We start from the raw sequence: 18,186 nt of genomic DNA, 5'->3' as shown, positions 1-18,186 counted from the left end.
AAGAGTGCTAGTGCATGAGATGATTCAACCGAACAGACAACCAAATTATTCTGCGAAGTAGGTGACTAGGAGCAACCCCTGCCTCCTAGGGCCACAAGTGTCTGGTGACTGATCCAGGCATCTCTGATCTCTGGGAGGTCACCTGTAGACCATGCTGTGCTGTGTTTTGCTCTGCTCAACTAAACTATAGACAGTACCTGTGCAGTTCTTAGTGAATCTGGCATCCCCGTAGTAACCTGGAGCGCATTGCTCACACTTGAACCCGGTGGTGTTGCGCAGGCAGTTGCGGCACTGGCCAGTCACTTCATCACAGTCTTCAAAAATCAGGTTTGGGTCTGAGTTGCCACTGCAGTCACATTTTTTACAAGTGCTTCCAATGAGCAAAGGGTTCCCAAAATAACCAGGGGCACACCTGAAAGGAAGAGCAAGCCCAGCAATGATGAGCAATGACATTCTCATCTGTGGTACCATTTTTTCTCTGACCTTATTTATGTCACCAGGAATTGATGATGGTCTGCAGCTACTAATGTACAGAAGGCCAATTAGGAGCTGTATTCCTGCAGAGTATTCCTGTTTTGTGCTCTGATCTCAATCTGTACAGTTATGTATTTTTCCCTTCTTGAACATTCCTGGTATCTCAATCACACCAGTCTGTGTTATTTTTTTGTAATGAATGAAAACAGCAGTAAAATGATTTGTTCCCCATTGTTTTAGAACCTATGACAGAATGATCGTGGCAGAGAGGCAGCTCTAGTGTTTATTTTGGTCTCTTTCAGCTTTGGATCTCACCAACTATATATTGTGTTATATAGGAAACTGGAGTAAGAGACTGCATTTCATGATACTGAAACTCAGTGGAAGTTGAGACCTTATGTTCAGTGTATTGATATAACAGATTACTGACCAGAAAAGCTTTAGTTAAATATTTCTATAGTGCAGCATTGGGATAGTTTCTGGGTTTTGCAAAATGGACTGAACCAGCCTCCATTTTTCAGATTTGTTCTGTATTAGCCTGCTGGCTGAGGGCAAAAGGCTGAGAGCAGCCCCCAGCCCAGGAGGGGAGGATTCCTCTGCTGGTTTGCAGAGGGAGAGAGGGAGATGGGTGACAAGTACTTTGTGAGAGTAAATCCTCAACCAAGGGCATTGCTGGGGGGAGCTGGAGGCTGGAGCAGTGTGGAGCAGCGGCTGATGGACCAGAGGAGTCAGATGGCAGGACAGGGAACAGCCCATGCCATTCACGGTGTCACTGCGGAGTGGCAGGAGGGTCCATGGCCCAACAGCCTGGGGTGCAGAAATCAGAGAATCATACTCCCAAACTGGGAATAAAGAATTGCTGCAGGAAGGGGGATAACTTGCTGATGTAGCAATTGCTGACTGAAGAAATTGGAGGATCGAATAGTTGTTGCAGTGATCTAGGTAAGGAGTAGTTGTTGTATTTCATCCTGTTTTATCACCCTGTTGCGCTTGTCTTTCCCCCCATCCATAAAAGCCTATTTTAAGATGCTGTTTGTTCTGCTGTTTGTGGGCAGTGAGGGTGAGTCCTCAGGCAGTTTAGTTTAATTTTCCCAGGCTGTGGCTGAGAACCTTAGCTGAAGTCTTCTTGTCTCCTAAAATCTGAACAGAGTCAAATTCAGGTTCTGCTATGTCTGAATGATGAAAATGTGGGAGATCTGATAAGAGCTTTCCGTTTTGATCTGTTCCTACATTTGCTGATTTTATTTTTAATAAAGAAAGTATTTTCCTCAGCACTGCTTTGTTCATGTTCCAATCCTGAGCCCTCACAGTAAAAACACATAAAATTTTAAGCATGTTAATAGAAACCACTTGGCTGCCTCAAATACTGCTTTTCCCAATGACAAAGACTCTGTGTCTTTGCAGCACTGCCAGAATCTTTGGTGCAGATCTTATCATTTGGGTGACCCAGATGTAAAGAAGAAAAATGTGGTCTGGAGTTTTGTAAGCCCTTAGAAGAACTGTGGATGTGATACTGGGCACAGCGTGATTTAACTGACTTTGGTGGAGTCACTCTGCATTCCCATGGGAGTTAGAGCAGGCAGTGATGGGTAATGCTACTACTCAGTCTTGCCAAAATTATTGCTATAGTTTTCTAATATTTTAGCCAATGTGAGATTGTAGTATTTTCCCAAATTTCAGGATTTCAATATGTTTATGAAGTTTAAACAAGAAAAATCCCCCTTTTTTTTAAAAAAAAAATAAATCTGTAGAACTATTTGATTTATTCTGAACTCTCAGAATCTTGCAGAGTTGCTTTTTAATCTTCTGTAGTTAGATATTTTCCAAATTATTGTCTGTCTAGTCTAGCCACCAAGTCACGAAAGCCACTGAGTGATGCTGAGGCCAGACCAGAGTTCTGCTTACTGCTGCCCAGCTCTGGTTTTCAGCCAACATCTATCAAAAACAGCATGCTATTCCTATCACGCCCACAGTATCTGCCCTCTCATCAGGACAAGGTGTTTTATTTTTCTTTTCTGTTCGCTTGCCAGAAACGTAGTGGACAGTTCTCATCCTTACAGACATATTTTGTAAGTGCTGCTTTTTATGACCACCTGATTAATTTTTATTAACCGTATCTCCTCATCTGGAGTAGGTGTCTAAAACAGAAACTTTTAGAGCTGAAAATAAATGTGTCACCTTCACTTTCCCCTTCCCTTTGCCACTCAGTGCATCTCATAGGGCTGAACTACACTTGGACTGGTAGCACGTGAGAAGAGCAGAAGCCACTGGATGGAAACCTACTGCTGCATCACTGCACTTTATGGCCTGAAAAAGTAGAACCCTGCAGTAAATGTCTTTTCCTCTGTTGTATCAATAAATGTCTCTTTGTTGCTAACAGAGAATATTTCCTCTCCCATAATAAAGCTGCTAAGTTATCTTTTGTTTTATTTTGCAGCCATGTTTTCTTCCTGTAATTATTGGTAAGACTTAACTTCCTCTTTCCTGGCAAAGCCAAAAGAACCTTTTTTGTCTGTTCACTTGGGCTATTAAAGTATCATTTGTTCAGTTATCTTTTTTAACATTTGGGCATTAACAAAACCTGGATTTTATCCACTGCCACCTTATTGCCTTATTGCTGAAAGCCAGGAGCAAAATTATTCATTCCTCAATTTTGAATTGGGAAGCTGGTTTTTCTCAGTTCCTAGCAAAGGCCTCTGTGATTTTACACCACCATTTGCTGGCAATCATAAACTGGATAGGTTTGTGCCAAGCCCCTGGAGCAGCACATGAAAGCCTCCCACAAGGATGCCAGAGTAAATGGAGTAGATTGCCTCCTGGTGCGCTGCTCTGGAGACCCCACATGCTGTCCATGGAGGGTGTCCTGCGCCTCACTGCCCTGTGGCATCCGTCACCCACTGCTGCGGAGAGCTGGGAGAGAGAGCGGCAAGCAGGACATGACCTTTCTCTGGGGATGTGAGCTGCTCTTTGGGTTGCCGGGAGGTATGGGGCAATGCCCCTTCTTGCTCAGGATCCCCCAGCCCTCCTGGCAGCATGTTGATGGTGCAAGAGCTGCTGGTGGCAGCAGGGAGTGGTGTCAGTGCCCAGCAGCAGCGTCTGCGGAGCAGGGACTTGTTCTTTAGCAAGTTGGCAGAGACAAGCAATGCATTTCTCATTAGCCCTTGAAATGCTTTTCGTTGCTTCTAACACAAATGGGAGTAGGGTCTGGAGCCTACTCGAAGAAGAGTCCTGTTTGCCACTGTTTGCCATGTACCCCAGCAGTCAGTCAAGGATTTAGCAGTGGGTCACCAGGACAAGCCAATTTCTTTCTGTAGCTTTTTCTAACCCATCTGCACAGCTTTGCCTTCCTTGAGACAGATGCAGTGTGTCAGGCTGAGTAGTGGCTATTAGAAAACAAAGCTGATGCTATTTGCTGATGTTACTATGCATCTACTACTCATTTCATAGGATTTGAATTGCTTGTAGTCTAGGTTGATAGTTTGATAACCATTAAGAAACCCCACTGACCTTTTAATTGTCTGCATTATCCTTTGTGTATAAATCTGACATTTTGGAAGAACAAAAGAATACAGCCATAGGCCTGGAAAAAAGAGTGGGGGTTTTGAGGTTTTTGTGCCATCTGTCTGAAGGGCTTTCACTACTGCTGTCACCATGTTAGTGATGTGGAGGTGATATGCTGATGTTTTTGCATCAGCAAAACCTTAATTTATTTTCATTTTACCTTTTTCATACTGATTTCTCTTCACATCTTAAGCATCCCCTTTCTCCCTTCTCTGACAGTTATGTTAAGTATAATTTGAATTCAAGACTTGCCCATTAATTACAGCGGACTGAAGTCTTAAATACTTCAGAGGCTTTAAAGAAAAACAAAATGTGTTGTTCATGAAGCCAGTGTCTGAGCCATCCTATATCCCTCGGTCTTTGTTTTAGAGCTGTTTTAATTTGTTGGCTACTCAAGGAGGATTTCCGAATTATAACCAGGCCTCTGACATTCATTGAAACATCATCCATGTGTGCATGGCCCTTTACAAGATCGGAGAGTAAGTTGTATTTCTGCTTTATAGCTCCATTTATGTGTGTACTTCATTATTTAGAAGATATTTACTGGAAATTTATGGGCACAAAGGAAAGTTGAAAAGCAACACTGACCTATGGTTGTTTACTTGACTTTATTGAATTATATCTGTGAAGTACATTTAAAATTTAACTTAAAAAGCAGCATTTGCTTATTAAGAATTTGTCTAGATTATGGCTTTTCTCCTTTGCTTTTGAAAAATTTATTTGGTAGAAGCCTGCTATATTTTTTAGAGTGGGGAATTGCAAAAGACATCTATGTGATGGTTATTTTTCATTTCAGCTGATGTTTCTGATTTGTAGTTTGTGTTTTGATTTGTAAATTGTATTCCTTTTAGGAAGATCGCCACATTAAGGTACACAAGGTGCAAGAACTTGGTCAAAATACATCAGGTGTAAATGTCTGTCTTACCCTGACAGGAGTCCACAGCAAGTTCTTACGGTTTTTAGTAGGAACTGAATGAGATGCTTTAGCAGACATGATTCAACCTAATGAAAACACATGGACAAGATTTCTCCCCTGTATGGGAAGATTCCCTCAAAGACTTCTGGGCTTCAGTATCGTTGACCAGTGTCATCTCATTACTTTCTTACCTTTCACAGTTGGGTCCTGCATAGTTTTCCTTACAGACACAGCGCACGCTTCCACTTTTTCTGTAACAGGACACTGCAAAGCTGGAATTTCATTAGAATGAAAAGTTAGAATAACAGGCAATGACAAACACTTGGGAGTATTTCTTTATCACATTATAGGCATTTGCTGTCGGTGTGAGCTCTGGCTCTTGGTTACTCATTGCTGAATTGGTGTTTTCAAGATCTGGAGCTATATACATACAAAGATATGTAAGTTCTTGTCTTGCAGTATAGATCAGACACATCTGCATGTTTTGAAACACACATTTTAGATAAGGGACTTGGGATAAATGTGTATGTCATGTGAACCTAATTGCTTCCTGTCTCTTATTCTAAGGGCTACAGTATTGCTTATGAAAGACACCACAGTGGGTACTTCAGGAATTGAGGTTCTGGAATAGGTGCAGCAAACCCACTGCTGCACTGGAAGTACTGAGTGATGAAAACCAACCTCAGTGATGCTGTCCTCATTGACAGTAACTAAGGCTGCTCTACCATCCCTCTGTGTAAGCTGGAAAGAGTCTGGAGCCTCTTCTGAGACCACATGCCAAGTTATGATACTGATCACAGTAATGGCTTGGGCTGTAATTTTCACTGCCATGATTCTGAATCATGTATTCTTTTGCTTTCTTATGTTTTCAGGATTTAACAAATGTTTAATTAAATATGAGACACAAGGAACAGCAGCAGCCAGATGTGGAAAATGTAAATAGTATGAACTTCAAACACAGTGACGGACATGGCTGAAATACATTTGCAGGAAAAAGACATACAGTCCTAAAGATGTTTCCAGTTAGTTTGCAATACGTGTGAGTAAATTCCTGCCAGCACTGGAATGCGACCAGAGCAGTGAATGGCAGCAGTTGTCAGCTGCAGGCTCTTATGGTTGCTGAAATGCAGGTCCTGAGTTGCACAGTGCTGGGCAGCTGTGGCCTGGTTACATTCCTTCTGCACCCAAGGACAAAAGACTCAGAGTGATGGAAAAGAGCATGGTCCATGCACTGCTTGTTCCAGGACCCAGCACTGTTGAAAGGTGGCAAGAATTCCTGCAAAATTCCAGTTCTCACCAGCATTTCTCAGGGTCAGATAAATCTGCCCGGATCTCTGCTGTCTCAAAACATTTCATATAACCAGAGAGTACAAAAAATGACATTCTTCTCACAGAATTCACAAATTAACTTCAGTAAAGCTTTTTTGAGAACAATTCAAGAAAAATCATAACAGTTTGGCAACATTCCTCTTCTTTTACAGAGGCTAATTCCTTGACTTAATTGAAAAAACCACATTGTGGGTTTAAGTTATGAAATAAGACTATAGCATTCCTCAAGTTTTATATTTTTTGTGATCTTTTAGGGAAAAAAGTTCATAAAATTCCCTCAGGTTTGAAAAGAAGAAACATCTGCCGGACTGTGAGGCAATCTCTCTCCTCCTTTTTTTTATTCCAAAGAGATGACATTACCCTTCATGTGTAATGTCCAGAAGTAATTCCAAAAATTCCCAGGGTAGCAGATAGGAAAATAGTCTGGCCAAAAAATCTAGAGACACACTGATGAATCCCAAGAAAAAATATGTATAGTCTGATTGGTCTGTCAGTTTACAGATTTGGTCACTTTGGCTGGCTACAATTAATTTGCTGGTTATTTCCAAAGTAAAACAAAGTACAAAACAGCATCCTTTGAGTGTTCTTTATTTAAGGCTTTTAGTGCTTCTCTGCTTTCTGGTAGTTACTGTTTTGCCTTAATATAAATTGAGTAGGATTAATGGAGAAAAAATTGAAAAAAAAAAAAAGAAGAATGTTTTTTCTTTGAATTTAGTTATGCAAGGCTGAATGTTGCTCAATCATTATTATTTGCCTGTTCCAGCCCCAGCTGAAGGCTGTTCCTGTGGTCAGATCTTTCTCATGGAAGAAGCTGAACAGGCAATTTCTGCATGTTATTTAAAAATGGGTATGAGACAAACTGGGATCAGATACTCCTTTGACTATTGCCTTCAGGACTTTTCTTAGGGAAAATCCTGAAAAACTGAAATGGATTTTTACTGAGACGGTTTTAAAGGGGTGACATATTACAGGATATAGAATATCCTGGGATGGAAGGGACCCATGAGGATCATCAAGCCCAACTCCTGCATCACTGCTAAAGTTGATGCATCTGCATTCTGGCTCCTTGCAATTTTTGTTCTTCCTTCCCAATCCCACACTGCTGTCCTTTTGGATTTGAGGCTTCCTTGTCTTTAGTGGTCTGAAACAGGAGAAAAGCCTGTCCCTAGCAGAAAGGCTAAGGAGCATGTTGAAGCAGGCTCCTTGTCCTCTGTGCCCATCTCCCATTGCACTGGCAGAGACAGCCTGCAGCTCAAGTCCCTGCTGGTCCCACCGCACCAAGTCCTGCTGGGTTGGTGGGCTGGCTCATTGGGCACTGCTTCCAACTGTTTTATTTGTACTACTTCTGGGATTACAGCCTCCACTGAAACTGGAGGAAGCGGTCTGCTTTGTCTGTGAGCTCATTCACTCCTAAGTGTGAATCTTATCTTTTTAAATGTGAGCAAAGCCAGGTTCTTCCCCTGCCTCCAGAGGATTTTCTCTCTAATCCAGGCAAAGCTGCAGTTTTTCAACAATAGCTGTTCTCCACCCCACGGCCCTCCTCATGTGTCTGCAGCTCACTGTGAAAGCCAAGAGGTGATCTGTGGGAGTTTGGCAGGAGCCATTTTGCTCCATTGCCATTTTGAGCCTGTGCCACTGAGCAGCTGAGCAAAATTTAGCTCTTCCCACCTTCAGGCTGTTTGAGTAATCCTGTAGTAACAGCAAAGAAATACAGTGAGGAAGTTCCCCTTTGCTGAGAAGTCCAGCTGAAAGCCAAATGGGGAATAGCACAAGGGGAGCAGGTATCTCACTAAAAAATAGCTTAGACCCATTGGCAAGTATTTACTAGCATGTCCTCTATGCACTGTAGTGGGATTTGCATAGCTGCCTCTCTATTAGAGAATGGACCTCATGCAAAAGGAAGCTGATAATTTCTTTAATCCATGTTACTAATGTACCACTAGCAGTTCTAATTGCTAGTTATGGTTTGTAGGTATTTGTTTCTTCTGAAGGCACAAAAGTGCCTTCAGCTGGAGCTCTTGGCTTGGGCTTGCTTTTCTGTCAGGCTTCAGTTTCTTACCCAAAGGTAGCTGGACATCAGCTGTAGGGCGCTGTAGCTGTCATAGTCCTTTCCTTTTAGCTGTTCCTATATGAACCACATCCAGCCGCTGTTTGCTCAGGAGACTGCCAGGCTATGCTTTTTGGGTTTGGCTTTACCCTCCAGAGGTCATGGATTGATCTTTGTGTGTCTGTCTGTCTCAGCCACATACATCCCTGATGCCGCCTCCCTTGGGAAATGGTCTTTAAGAGATTCTTAAAAGTAACCAGACAGCTGAGTAATCTTGCCTACATAAAAGAAAGTGAACTTGAATTTGCTCAAATGTTTTCTTTTCCCTCTTGGTCGGTATTAATATGGGCTCTTAAGGATATTTTATGCCTTCCTGTGGTTATAAATGTGAGCAGCTGGTAGTCCTCTTATTTTCCCCCAGTTGGCAAGAGCAGCAGCCTTTGTCACCTGCATCCAGGAAGGGATGCTGACCTCACCTTGGAAAGGGCCAGCCCAAATCAAAAAGAAACAAAAAGACTCCTTACGTACTTGGCGAGTGCTGGCAGGGGGCAGGGGCAGGGCTGGCAGAACGTGGGCACTCCTCCGACAACATCGCCAATGAAGCCATCTGGACACTGCTCACAGTGCTCTCCTGTTGTGTTTCTCTGGCAGCCCTTCAGAGCAAAGAGAATGAGTGGTGAAAGTTAAACAGAGGTGCTGCCCAATTCAGAAATAAATTGTTTAGTTGAGGACCCGGCCAAGCACAATAGAGGCTGATGCAGACCCCGACCCTTCAAGGCATTGACAGATGAAGCCAAACCAGCTAACACCACTACAAATAAAAATGTTATAAATTATTACACTGGCCAGCCAGCAAGTGTTGGCAAGGTGCGGTATGGGACAAAACAGATCTGCCTGCCAGGTGCGTGAGAGAAGCAGCACTGCCTGTTGTCAGTGATCTCAGAGGTACTTGGGTGTACCCGGCAGCTCTGTTTTGAATTGCATGTGCCAGTAGGAAAAAAATTCCTTTTACTGACACCAAAACATTATGAAAAATATCTGCTGGTAAATATTATCAACAGATTTCAGCCTAGATACAGGTTTCAGCAAGGCTGCTCCTTGGACTTGATTACTGGAAAAAGAGTATCAGGGGAATCTTCAAGCAAACGGTGGCTAATACACCAGTGGCTCTGATGTTTTTCACCTGAGATGAAAAGTGTTACAGCATGAAGCGATTTGTTATCACCACACCTTGTTCTCAACCTTAAAGGAGGTCCACTTAATAGAGGGAAGAAGCAGGAGTCTTCTATAAGTGGCCCATCTATCAAATACAGAGAAACTGTGCAAAATGTCACTTACTTTATAAGCAAGTTTCATCTCCATGGTTCCTCCATGTTTTTGAGGAAATATGCTTCCTCATGCAGAGGTAAATTGACCACCAGCTGATATTGTTGGGACTCCATGGAGGTAAATCAAGCTGTGGTAATGCATACAGAATATTTGTTCAAAAATATGTGGGCTTTCCCCTAGGCATGTAGTGAGGCGGTGGGTGACTGATGCAGACTGCAGAAACAGTGATCCTGCATGCTGCAGGACTCCTGCAGGCTCCTGTCCTGCTTTCCACATCAGAAAAATCAGAAGTTGTCATGAGAAAACTACAACTGTCCAAATTCTAGCAGTACTGCTGAATTACTTTAAAAGCATAGGAAGGGTGCAGAAGTGCTTTTTTTTCTTGCAACTGTGCAAGGAGTTTTGCAATATCCCTGGATCAGAACTCTCCAATTACACCACTTTGTATTGATACAGTACAGATGCAAATGGCTATGCAAGGATACAGGCAGCAAGGAGTCAGCTCCATGACAGAAATATGTGGAGAACTACAATTTCAGTGCATTTTTGCTGTGGTTTTGGGCTAGCATGCTTGACTCTTTCCTCTTCTGACCTACAAAATGCATCATAGAAACTACAGTCTGATGGACATGGCTTCCATTCCTGGTAAGATAACAGCATCTATAATGAAGATGACTAATCATCATCCAAGTCAGGGACTCCTGCTTCACGAACCTGCTGTATGATGGTGCAAGTAAGCAACTGTATGAAGGGGAACCAGAGGACGCAACTTATCTGGACTTTCAAAAAAGCCAACTAAGTTGACAGGGAACTTGAAGAAAGTTTCTTTTATGAACTGAAAGCTGATAAAGGCTAGCAAGGAATGGGTAGGATGTAACCATCTCTTTTCAGAGTGGGGAAGAGTCACTGTTCGGATCACCTAGGCATTGGTGCTGAAACCAGTTTTGTTCAGTATTCACCAGTGACTTACAAACAGAGATCAAAAATGCTAGTGCTGCTTAGCTGGGAGGGAAAGGCAGGGAGTGTTTAGGTTGTGTAAAATCGCAACATTGGTAAATAAGCTGAATGCAGGACAAGAGCTTACCCAAATCCTGCAATACAAGAGCTGAGGGACACTGACTTTAAAAGGTAATCCTTTACACAGAAGGTAAGAAACTTCTGTAACCTGCAGCCTGAAGGTGACAGTAATTGCAGGGACAAAACAGTGTTTCTATAGGAATTAATGCACAGCAGATTCATAAATAGACACAAAAAGGACCCAGAAGACATGAAGTCCCTAGCATTCCCTAGTGCAACAATTGTGAATGCTGGTGGAGTACAAAGCAGAGATTTCAGAAATGGCCCAGGCTAAGTGCCCTCCCCAAACAACATCTCCTGTTGCCACTGCTGAAGACCCAGCATGAGCTGCAGAGACCTTCGGTCAGGCTCTGCCGGGGACCACTTGTGTGATGTTCAGATTTGGTACAGGTGCTAGGAAATGACCGTGGTGCCCCAGTTTATTCTCCAGCAGTCATTTAATCCTATCAGGGAAGTTGCTGTGCTGTCAGCAGCTGCCAGTCCCGGTAATGATGGGGTATCTGGGTGTGGGATTTCGGGAGTGCTCTTAGTGGGAGGGAGCTCCCCAGCATGGGGCAAGGGGCACCTTGGCCTCTCAGTGGTCAGAGTTTCAGCAGCTCCAGCCTGGGGGTGGGTGAGCTCAGCTAATCCATCTTTTAATTGAGACATACTCTACAGATTTGAAACTCACTTTCTACTCCAACTGTGGTGTGTTTTTTGATGAAAAGTGTATGAGGAGAGAAGAATGTATTAGGGAAGACACTTAATGGAAATAGTCAAGTTTCACTTGCAAGGGCATTGCTAAATGAGTTTTGTATCTGAGTATTGGTTTTTAAGGAGTTAGGACTCCTTAATTTAGTTCAGATCGTTTTTGATTCTAGAAGACTTTGCTTGTGTGGCTGCATTTTCAATAGTTGTACAGAACCTATCGCACAGCAGTTACTTATGTCTACAAAACTGTGATTTGGCCAAAGAATGCTACAGCAAGTAGAATACTATAAGGAAAGGAAAAAAGGTCAATTTCTTTTTGCATGGATCTTTGACTAGTTCTTTAAATTATTTAATGAATACTTGTTTTTACTGTACTACAAGAGAGAGCATGGGCACTCAAAGAGCAAGAGCAATCCTGTACCTAAAGCACCGGCGAGGCCACAGTTGGGCTGCCTTCTGTCATAGCCTTCACCACACACTTGGTTTTTGCTCTGAGCTTCACCTTTCTTGACCTCAACTCTCCAGACAATACATGGGTATTATCAGAATAAATCTGTTATTGGTTTCCGAAGGTTAGATATTATTGTGACGAACAGAGCAGGAGAGCAGGAGAGCTGACGCTGCTCCTTAAATCTGCAGTGTTTTTCATCTTCTAAACCAAAGGGAAGTGCTAAAAGGCCCCTTTACCCCAAAGACCCTGTTAGCTGAGTGCTTGAGGCACTTCAGTCATTTTTCTCTGGTTAGTGATTATGTAAAAGTGGCTTTATCTTATTTAGCAAGACAGAACTCCTGTAGGTATTTAGAATCATATTTTTACAGTGATTAAAAAAGTGTTCTTATAATTTATGTTCCATTAGCTTGCATCTCTAACAACACTGATAACTTCAATAAGCCTGGAGACATGTCTGAAGGCAAGGAGGACACCTTCCCTGCAGCTCATGGGTGATTCTCAGCACTGGGTGGCATTGCTTTGGTAGCTTGAGAAAAGCATTTTGCTTCAGAATGGGTCACTTTTGACAGAGAAGTGATGATAAGGAAAAAAAATGAAATTTCATTTATGGCAATTTTTGTGAAATTCGGTTTTAAAGAAGTGCTTTGCTTTAAGAGGTGCAAGACCAACGCTTTGTCCCAGTATTCATACATGCTTTAGAATTAAAGGCATTATTTACAGTTCATGTCATATATTGGACAGGATTGTTCATGGCTTTCACTGTCTCAGTGGTTTTTTCAAAAAAATTTTCAAAATTGCAGAAACTTTTACTGATACTGGTGCCTACTTTTCTAAATAAAGAAGCACAGCATATGGTTTTTGTTTCAGTTTCCTTTGAAAAACAAGGAAGACTGAAGTAAAGATCTCAAGAAAATTCTCAATGATATGTATTTTAGGACATCAAACACAGAAGTTTAGCAGAAAATTGTTGCCTGTCTTTGTACAGAACAGAGTGAGATGTGGTGAAGGTCACAAAAACACGTACAACCACGCAGTTAGAAGAATCACAACTAGGCTTTATAGTACTCTGCTTTTTGTAAGCAATGTTTCAAATGACAGTAAGCTAAAATTCTAAGCTCAACTCTTTCCATGTGATCATGTTAATATGACCTTTATTTTCATAAAGAAAAAGTCAAGGTAAGAGTGTCCTCACAGACACTTCAGCTTCAGCGAGTATAATCCAATGTAATAGCAGCCTGGCTCCTAAAAGCTTCTGTACAAGAATACAGCATATAATAGTTCATCCATCAGTACACCAGCAGCAGCTTGTCAGATGACAGAGTGGCTGGAGCATATTTTCCTACGTTAGAAAATGCCTTAGCTGGTCCTACTACTCTGCTGTCATTGAGTACCATCAATCAGGGTGAGCACTTCTACCTGTCCCTTACTGTAACTTATCTATACTTTTACACACATGATAAGGTACTATGGGGGGCTTACTTGGGAATGATTGTCAGCAGCTGAGCTCCTGAACTCATCTGCATGGAAAGTAAAGCTGGAACTGCTGTTGATTCTCTTCAGGCAGCGGTACCAGGACAAGTTTCCCAGCAAAAGACAAACATGCTTTTCTGTAAATGAATATAACTGAAGATCTTATAGGTGGAAATCTGCCCCACCTTAATTAAGGAACCTTAACTTAAGAGAGAAGAGCTCCTAATGGTCGTCAAAGTTGCCACCTTCACGAAATGTGCCATTTAGGGAAACTATTTCGTTGCATGGCTAACAGTGCAGTTTAGGCAAGCTGATCCTCCTCCATAGGAAACAGACAGCAGGCTGGTTTTCTGTGTACCCTCTAAAGATAAAGACTGGACCAGCCACAGAGCGGTGCAGAGCACCTGTGTTAGGCACCTAATACTGGATGGAATGGAGACTCTCCAGGGGCAACCAAAAGTTAATATTCAGCCCTACCTCTGGTGAAGTTAGTACAACAACAGAAAAAAAACAACTCGGACAAATCCTAGGGTCTGAAACATTACCTATGAACTCTGGAAGTGTCCTCAAACACTGGTCAGGAATTCTGAATTTTAGTTTGCAGATGAAAACAGTGATTGTTACAATATAGCAAGAACTGTTGGGTTTTGGGTTTGGTTTTTTTCCTCTTTTAATTTGGTTTGTGGGTTTGTTTTTTTTTCTTTTTTTTTTCCTGAGACATGGTCTTATAACAATTGTTAATGCAGAAAGATTGCACAAGGGCAAATAAATTATGCGGGTTGAGAAATGCAAGTGGTTTACATTGCTGTGCAGCCTATCTGTATTCATTACTGGGCCAGTGGGTGTTGGCCTGAGGTATAGTATCTAGGTGTGGATTTAGACTTCCCCAAATTTGGGAAATGCCCTCATACCTGAGGCTACAGAACTGCATAACATTGCCCATGCCAGCACACCAGAACTCACTGCTGTCCCAAAATAATAACAGCAAAAAGAGTACTTCAGCGTAATGACTTGAAGGCCAAGAGATGTACATGTTTTATCTTTTTCACCTTTGAGGTTTATGATTTCAAGCCTTCTCTCTCCAGCCACTGTGGGTGAGACACAGTGTTAGTTTTCAGAAATTCTAATGAAAGAAGGGAGATGAGGCACTAAAAGGAAACACTAAGTATTGTGCAACTTTTGCAGAGTAAAGACAACTGTCAACCTAAAATAATGGGAATAGCAACAAAACTCATTTCCTGATCCAGTTTGGGTCAACATACCCCCCTCTATGTCAAAGATCTGGTTTGTAGAACTTGTCCTGTATTAATGAGTGAAGTAGGAGCTGATGTCTTGTCAAAGCTACCTGGCTCTGTACTTTCTCAATCCATCACTTGTCTTGGCTGACTGTGGAAAGTGTGGCTGAGACGTGAGAGCAGCAGCAGCCCTTCCTTGCAGTCTTGGCCTGACTTCCTATGTGAGGCTTCCGCAGAACAGAAATGAAGTGGTTGCATGTTGGCGGTCACTTTTGCAAGTTTTCAATAGTAAACCAGTTAGGACAACAAATACTAAGTTTAAACGTAGCTAAGAGGGAGGGAAATATCTATATCTGTGAAAATAAGTTGTACTACTGCACACTAATACATGCCAGAGAAGAGCTGCATTTCAGCACCAAATGTTGCTATATATAGATGTAGTCCATCTTTGTAGAACGAAACTGAGCTATAAGCAGCAAGGCTCTTCTTGAAGCCAAAAGTACCTCATAAACTGGAGAGTTTTGCTAGCTCCCCACTGCTTTTTGCTTGTGCTTGATGGATGGTTGTAGGTCCACTGGCAATTCTCCAGACCTGCCTTGGCAATCAAGTGGAACATATTATCCTCTCAGGCAGAACTGCCAAATCCGTTCCAACCTTTCTACTCAGCTGTAAACCCAATTGCTTAAACACAAATCACTTACACGACAATACACTCTATTATAAAAAAATTCCATAAAAGGCTGGAATGGATAACAGCAAATTTATCCTTTCCACTGTTATGATCCTTTGGTCTTTCTTCTTCCAAAAAGGTTGTATTTATTTATTTTTTTATTTAGGAGTAATCTTTGGATGCCTGATCAATATACAGGACTGAGATGATAATGCACTTCAAGATTTTTAGGTAGACATGAACAAATTTGTCCTTCTGCTATAGTGCTCTCTCCATACTTAATTTTTCTGCTCTATGTATTTTCATGCATTTATGAAGATCTAACCCCTATTAACATCACAAAGAACACTGATAAGGTAGTCCAACAAAAAATTAATCTGGATATCCAGCTCTGTAATTTTAAAATCTTTTCAACCTTTTGATCTATTTTACCATTTTTGTCTGGAGTCATTGCCATAGTACATTGCAGTCACTTCAAGCGACTTCCTTCCCTAGTATACGCAATCAAATTTTTTTTTTATGGTAAAGCCCTGCCCATTGCACTACTTGCATATGATATGAAAGCTCATTGCTTTATACAAGCTCTTTCACATCCAGGTCTCACTCATTTCAGAGTTGACCACCACAGCCGCTCTGATGTTCTACTCAGCTGTCAAGTCATTTGAAGCCAAGTCCCATGTCTGAATTTTCAAATGTTGAACCCTCAGTGGAGGTGCTGTAAAGAAATAGCTCAGCTGTAGGTTTCTGGTGGGGTAAGATCTGGGAGATGGTGAAGAAGGGAAAAGGTTCCCTTCATGTCTTCATATCTTATTAACAGCAAAACTTGATAGGCTTTATGCAGGAGAAATGCATAAATGCTCTGCAGTCTGGCACTTGCAGCTGTTACAATTTCAACAAGTTAACATCACATATATGTATGTTTCCAAATTCAAAAGCTATAGGGTCCTACAAGTGACTTCCTTTTCTTCTCTTAGGTAGGACTGAGAAATTTTGGATAAAGTCCAAAGTTTAAAATCAATACAAAGAATTGGTGCTTCTTCCTTTACTACCTTTACATGTGTCAGCAGATAATGTCTTTGAAATTAAGCATTATTTGACATCTGTGTTGTATTATACCATAAAGGAAGCTTACACTGCACTGGCTGCTCTTCTAACACTTGGGTGATTTCTTATACCAACAAAATGGATTGAATGGCTCTTCAGTTTTAATCACAGGACCACGTGATTGATACCAGTTTTATGTGGACATCTATGCAAAGGCACTGTTTGCAATAATTTCTTCTGTCTGGTTACCTAATGAGATTGTTGATTCATTGATTGTGTTGTTCAATAAGCTTTTAAAGACTCGTGGATTTGATTTACACTCTATGAATAAGCTGAGAGAAATTTTGAAACAGAACCCTAGGATAGATACTTATGTCAGCAGAAATAAAGATGTGAGTACTTTACCCTAAGGCATTGTTAATAGGGGTTTAATTTTATTTGATTTCAAATTCAGGGCAGAGGCCAATGAAAATCTCACTAATTTGTACACTGTGGGAACTACATTTGAAAATTGATTGGGGGGATTTGCATAATACAATAGTCTTAGAGCACTGTATGGAGTCTGATCCTTATATTTCATCACTTTTGAAGTAGAGTACTTTTTCATTTTCATACTACCTTGTAAATTTATTCAGTTCTTATAGCTTAGTAATTACTTAAATTATAAAAAATAATTATCTACCAACTTAACACAGTGCTGTTATTACTTTCATGTTGTGTTCCATCATTGTTAGCGGAGTTAACTTTAAAAAATGATTTTTTTTTCCTTGTTGAAATAATTCCATTATGTGAATAAACATGCAGACATAGAAACTTTTTCACTTTGGGGAACATTAGTTCTTCTAATTAGTTCTTCTGTGTGACCTAGTCTAGGTGATGCTGGTCTGGCAGTGGGGTTGGACTGGATGATCTTTCGAGGTCCCTTCTAACTCCTATTATTCTGTGATATTCTGTGATATTGTAAAGGTCTCCTGCTAAGAACATTCCGTAACATCTCTGACTCATGGTTAGGGTAATGTCTGGTGCCACTGGAGAGTCCAGAAGTGATAAACACTGTTGCATCTCAGAAGCAGGGAGATAGCAGGTTTATACTGATAGGAACTTATGTCTTACTATCAGGTAAGGTGGTTACCACTGCAAGAATTATTGGAGTAATTTGTCTAAAAAACTGAGGATAGAGTAAATAGTGAGCTTTCATTACCATGTGGTTCTATCTCTTCACAGAAATTCCCAGCCATATAGGAACCTACTCCTTTCTGCCCAAGCTTCAGCTCGCAGCAGGCTTTGGCCAGATCCTTTCCTGTACTTCTCCAGGTTGGTCCTTAGAGAAGGCTGCTTTGTCCACTGGTTCTAATACAAATTACATTATCAACACTCAAGTCTTTTCCCAAGTTACTTGCATTCATTCATCTAACATGCTTCTTTCCTGCTGTAATTCAAGTTACATCTTTCCTTCTCTAAGCTTTTCTTCTCCTGGGCTTTCTCAGTCACATTTTGCAGTTTACCAATTTCGTCAGTCATCTGATCTTCCCTGGAAATTTCCAAATTCTCAGGAACATCTTATTATTGCAGTCCCCATGAGCATCTCTGGTTCTGTTTTATGCTATCAAATCTTCAAAACCCCTTTTCATTCTGCTCTTTCCTTGCACCATGCGCTTTCCCTCTCCCTTTCTCTCTTATTTTACTTAAGCATTTTCTCTGTTCCTCTTTATTCAGAAGTAGATGGCCTGAGCTTAAAGGCTTATTAAATCATTCAGATAAGTCATGAAATGGCTTATTTGAACTCAAGCAATAAACTGGGGTTAGCTCTTAGTTTTTGTCTTTACTACTTGATCAATTCCAAAAGTTTACTACCCCAGAGAAACGCCAGTCAGTAGTACTCAGATAACTGCA

The 18,186-nt window shown here is 41.3% G+C and overlaps 1 protein-coding gene across 1 annotated transcript in view; it reads right to left on the bottom strand.

Moving 5' to 3' along the window:
- The window catches only part of LOC104545665 (laminin subunit alpha-4-like), a gene marked incomplete at its 3' end in the record, with an annotated part of 57,067 nt that overhangs the window by 14,690 nt on the left and 24,191 nt on the right, over positions 1 to 18,186 (bottom strand). Inside the window, exons 3-5 of the mRNA XM_010190855.1 lie at positions 8,856 to 8,980; positions 5,143 to 5,223; positions 198 to 412 (exon numbers count right to left, since the gene is read on the bottom strand). Coding sequence (XP_010189157.1) covers positions 198 to 412; positions 5,143 to 5,223; positions 8,856 to 8,980 — 421 coding nt within the window. The remainder of the gene's footprint in view (positions 1 to 197; positions 413 to 5,142; positions 5,224 to 8,855; positions 8,981 to 18,186) is intronic.

The sequence above is a fragment of the Mesitornis unicolor genome, unplaced genomic scaffold (genome assembly GCF_000695765.1).
Source record: "Mesitornis unicolor isolate BGI_N332 unplaced genomic scaffold, ASM69576v1 scaffold8058, whole genome shotgun sequence".
NCBI lineage: Eukaryota > Metazoa > Chordata > Aves > Mesitornithiformes > Mesitornithidae > Mesitornis > Mesitornis unicolor.
Note: the sequence above shows the minus strand (reverse complement) of the source record. Positions and strands in the feature narration are given on the sequence as shown.